The sequence below is a fragment of the Pelodiscus sinensis genome, chromosome 3, assembly GCF_049634645.1.
Source record: "Pelodiscus sinensis isolate JC-2024 chromosome 3, ASM4963464v1, whole genome shotgun sequence".
Taxonomy (NCBI): domain Eukaryota; kingdom Metazoa; phylum Chordata; order Testudines; family Trionychidae; genus Pelodiscus; species Pelodiscus sinensis.
Genome location: NC_134713.1, coordinates 8,471,197 through 8,475,766, shown reverse-complemented (window position 1 = coordinate 8,475,766; position 4,570 = coordinate 8,471,197). Strand labels below are relative to the sequence as shown.

At 42.8% G+C, this 4,570-nt stretch overlaps 1 protein-coding gene across 1 annotated transcript; it reads right to left on the bottom strand.

The window, feature by feature from the left end:
- Positions 1–1,055: 1,055 nt before the first annotated feature.
- LOC102463706 (interleukin-17F) lies at positions 1,056–3,805 on the bottom strand. The gene is made up of 2 exons (XM_006137045.3): positions 3,274–3,805; positions 1,056–1,496 (listed from the first exon to the last, which is right to left on the bottom strand). The coding sequence occupies exons 1-2, from the start codon at positions 3,570–3,572 to the stop codon at positions 1,259–1,261; spliced, it is 537 nt and encodes a 178-aa protein (XP_006137107.1). The 5' UTR covers positions 3,573–3,805; the 3' UTR covers positions 1,056–1,258.
- Positions 3,806–4,570: the final 765 nt, after the last annotated feature.

Below are 4,570 nucleotides of genomic sequence, written 5' to 3'. Positions count from 1 at the left end.
ACATCATAATAAATAGAGCTATAAACATTCAATAGTTCTTTGCTATTTCTCCTGGGGTTTTCCATCTCTGTTGTATTTCTTGCTAAACTCCAGCAAAAGCCAGTGACTCCACTTTGCCGCTCATTTACACGGATATATATCAGGAGTGATGCCAGTGAAATCACATGGATTTATAATGGGTTGAAACCAGTGCAAGACAGATTGGAATCAGGCCCACGCTCTCCTAAGCAGAGCCACACTAGAAACAGTTGTGGGTATAGCAAAGTGAATTTGAGGTGAGATTTTTTTTTAAATATTTCTATAAGGAAAAAACCTGAGTATTGGTGCATTTATATTAGCATAAAGGTATGTTTGCCAGCATACAAAAACATTTCACCAGCCAATTACAGAGAGAGAGTGCAGAATTGCTATTCGCGTGACTGTTTCTCTAGGCTTGAACAAAGACATTAACTGGATGTCCCATTATAAAACCAATCTCCCCTGCTTCTAACAACTGATTTTCACATCAAAAGCTACAAATAGGACACTTTCAGCCCACTTAATTAGCCTCATTAGCACTGGCCCTCCAATTGACAGGTATTATTCCCCCTCCAAGTGACAGGTACTTTTCCCCCCTCTGTTATGAATACTTGGTTCTGTTATTTCACTCCAGCTCATCATCTGATGAAGTGGTGCCACAGGACTACTCGTTGCTTTTAAAGTTTTAGACTAATTGGGACTTTTTGCCAGCATGGTTTATTTCCCTTGCTAAACCAAGATAAGCTATACCGGCAAATGCATTAGGAGGGTGTCCTGGAAAACTCTTTCTAGGGTAGAGCTAGTCTTACATGTATTGTCAGTTTTCTTAGATACAGACGTACACACACAAAATGGTTTGGGAGTATAGTTGTGCTCTCTCACAAATAAGTTACATCTCCTGTTCTCCTTCCTCTTGTATGCTGCTTGTCTTCTTTCAGGACATGGTCCACTTCTATTTTTATGTCAATACAGTGCCTAGTACAATGGGGCCCGTGTTCAGAGTCTGGAGGCCCTACTATAATATAAATATTAATTAATAACAATAATAATAATCCACACTGGAAGCCCACCCCACCCCCAACCGCCCCAAAAAAAAACCCAGATTTTAAATTGAAAAGTCCGGTTGAGTTTCATGAGGATCCAACAGACTTGGGGCTCCAATGAGACCAATCACGAATGTGTACACCCCTCATTGGTTAGCTGTCCATGTTCCTTCCCAGTCCTGACCCACAAGCTCTTCTTAGGACTGATATCGGAGAACAGGCACGGCACAGGTGCAGCCCACCGTGATGAGTTGTTTCTCCAGCCGGTAGGTGTGTTGGCAGCCTCTCTGCTCCCGTCGGAGAACGAGGATCTCCTGCTGGATGGGGACTGAGTTCATGCTGTGGTCCTCCTGCCCCAAGGCCGTCACACAGCTGTAATGACGGCACTTGGCTTCAGCGATCACTTCAGGGAACCGGTTGGGATCCTTGGTGATGCTAGGAATCAAGACACAAAAGACAATGAATCCTGAAATATTCCTTGAAGGACAATGCAGATCGGCAGCGTCAAAGTCCATGAATCACTCAACAAAATGATGTTTTTTCTCACCCAAAAACCTATTTCCAAATGGGGTGACCAGACAGCAAGTGTGAAAAATCGGGATGGGGTGAGGAGCAATAAGCACTTATATAAGACAAAGCCCTGAATATTGGGATGGTCCCTATAAAATAGACACAACTGGCCACCCTATTCCCAAATTAGATTGATGCAGGATGCTTCCGGGGAAGCATACAGATGATGCACTTAACTTCATAACCACACAGTACACAACCTTGCAGTTAATTCACAAGCCAAAGCTAGTGATCAAGTTTTAGCCTGAAGCAAACAAACTTGGTAGGGCTCGTAATTTTATTCTACTTAATAAATAAGATAGATGATCTTCTTAGTTCTATACCTCGCTATGCTTACTAGAAATTTTCCCCAAAGGATATTGGCATGACCAGAACAGATCAGACCAATGGTCTCTCTAATCCACAATCCTGTCTACAACAGGCATAGAAAACTCTGTCACAGTGAGTTTCCTAGGTGCATTATACACTGTGTAAAAGAGGCTACCTTCTATTCATGTTATATGTTTATCCTTTTTATCCCTTTATCTGCCAACTGATCCTCATCAGAAGACCAGGTAAAAACAGCCTCCCCGTGTTAGGTATTTTTAGATTTCCTAGAAATGGCTGAAAAATTCAGAGTGTTTTTATTCTGATGTATCAGATAAATACAGACATGCTCTGTCTGAGGATACCTACTGGAATCTCCTGGCAAATGCACTTAGGAACCAGCTGGAGAGAGACTCTATGGATCGGGCCTTCATATGCAAATATAACCCAAAGTCTGAACAAAGACAAGTCTCAGATGGGCCGTTATATTCAACATCCAAATGACATCAAAAGCTAAGTATCGGGAACTCACAACCCACTCTATTAGCTTCATTTAGCACAGACACTTTGTTTTTCCCCTTCCTTCTCTTTCCTCTTTTCTGCTATATACTTGTACCCCTGGACTTCTTGTTCCATATTTGTCATCTGAAGAAGTAGGTTGTGCCCACAAAAGCTCATGATACTATTTATATTGTTAGGTTAGTCTCTAAGGGTATGTCTAGACTGCATCCCTCTGTTGGCAGAGGGATGCAGATTAGGCAGGTCGACATTGCAAATGAGGCAGGGATTTAAATATCCCATGACTAATTTGCATAAAATGGCTGCCACGTTTTGCCGACTCAGCACTTTGTCGGCAAAAAGCGGCAGTCTAGAGGGGGATCTGTCGAGAAAGAAAGCCTTTTTCGACAGATCCCTTATGCCTCCTGCAAGGAGGTTTACAGGATTTGTCAAAAAAGGCTTTCTTTCTCGATAGATTCCCCTCTAGACTGCCGCTTTTTGCCGACAAAGTGCTGAGTTGGCAAAATGTGGTGGCCATTTTTATGCAAATTAAGGAAGGGATATTTAAATCCCTGCTTCATTTGCAATGTCAACCTGCCTAATCTGCATCCCTCTGCCAACAGACGGATGCAGTCTAGACATACCCTAAGGTGCAACAGGATCATTAATTGCTTTTTTAAGTTTTTTTACTTACAGACTAACACAGCTCCCACTCTGAGGCAGTACCCTTGGCAAATGCCAACACCACCAAAGATCTAGTTTCTGATGGGAATGTACAAACAATTGGGCCATGCAGTGTGGCCAGTGCCTTTCCAGCTAATGGGGACGTGTATATTACCTGTAATCCCAAGGAGAAATAGACCGGTTCCTGACATCATGAGCCACTCTAGTAACATAATTGGGGCTGCTGATGTGTATGTTGACTTTCACACTTGGAGGGAACCTGGAGTTCTTTTGCATTGGACAACCATCGTTCATTGTCCCGTCGGCACCTCCCTCCTTATGGCGTCTGGATCGTACAGCCTTTCCGTGGGCTGAATTCTTAGCCGAGAGCACCAGGATCAGCACTAGCAGCAGGGTCCTGACCTGAAAGAGAGAAACATCTTCCTTGAGTCTGTTCAGGTCAGAGTTTGGCATTCACGAGGGCACGAAACAACACCAGTGATGCCTCACTCGAGAATCTCTTGTGAAGCATGAATGGAAAAGCAAAGCACAAGTGAGGCATGGTGAATAGTAAGAAAGTAAGAAGGACCATACTGGGTCAGATCAAAGGCGTGATCCATCCCCTTTCACCCATTCCCAGCCCTGACAAACAGAGGCTAGGGGACACCATCCCTACCCATCCTGGCTAATAGCCATTGATGGACCTAACCTCCATGAATGTATCTAGCTCTTTTTTGAACCCTGTCAAAATTGTATATGGCTAAAGCAAAGTCTCCATCACAAATAATTTGTAAGAGAAGACACCAATCGCTAGGGTATGTGTTATGAATGGATTGTAACCAACTACCAATTATGGATCTCAGTTGGAAGTCAGAAAATCCAACAAGAAAGAAGGGTAGACCTAGGATGACTTGAAAGTCTATGATTATCGATGACATAGAACAAAATCATTTGAAATGGGAGGATTTAGATCACATGGCATCTGATAAGCAAGCATGGAGAATGTGGGCAGCCCAATGTGCTGAAAAGCACAGGAAAGACTAAGATCTAAGGTAAAGTTCTGGTCTTCACAACATTCTCTAGCAAGGAGTTCCATAGGATGAGTGTTTTAAAATGAAGGCCAATTGGATCAGATTACTATTCACCCTCAACTCTAGTTTAGCTGGGTATAACACACTGGCCGAAGTAGCAGTAGAGGGTTATGCTGCCTCCAATGGAAGACAATCAAAGATGGACAGAGCCCAATGTTTTCAAGGAAATCTTTTTTAGGGTTATCTTTCTGTTTAAAAAAAATAATATTTTCACAAAACAGAGATGCAGAAATCCACAACACAGAGATGTATAAATGAGAGATGTACAAAGCAGAGATGCATGAAGCAGAGCTGCAAAGATGCCGAAAGCAGCGATGTACAAAGCAGTGATGCAGAGATGCACAAAGCACAGCTGCAAAGATGCAGAAAGCAGAAATGCAT

Bases quoted from the DNA above. Each gene is read 5' to 3' on its own strand.
- LOC102463706 (XM_006137045.3), bottom strand. From the start codon at position 3,572: ATGCCAAACTCTGACCTGAACAGACTCAAGGAAGATGTTTCTCTCTTT. The intron at 1,497-3,273 runs GTAATATACACG...CTTGATTCCTAG, and splicing joins ATTTCTCCTTGGGATTACAG to CATCACCAAGGATCCCAACC.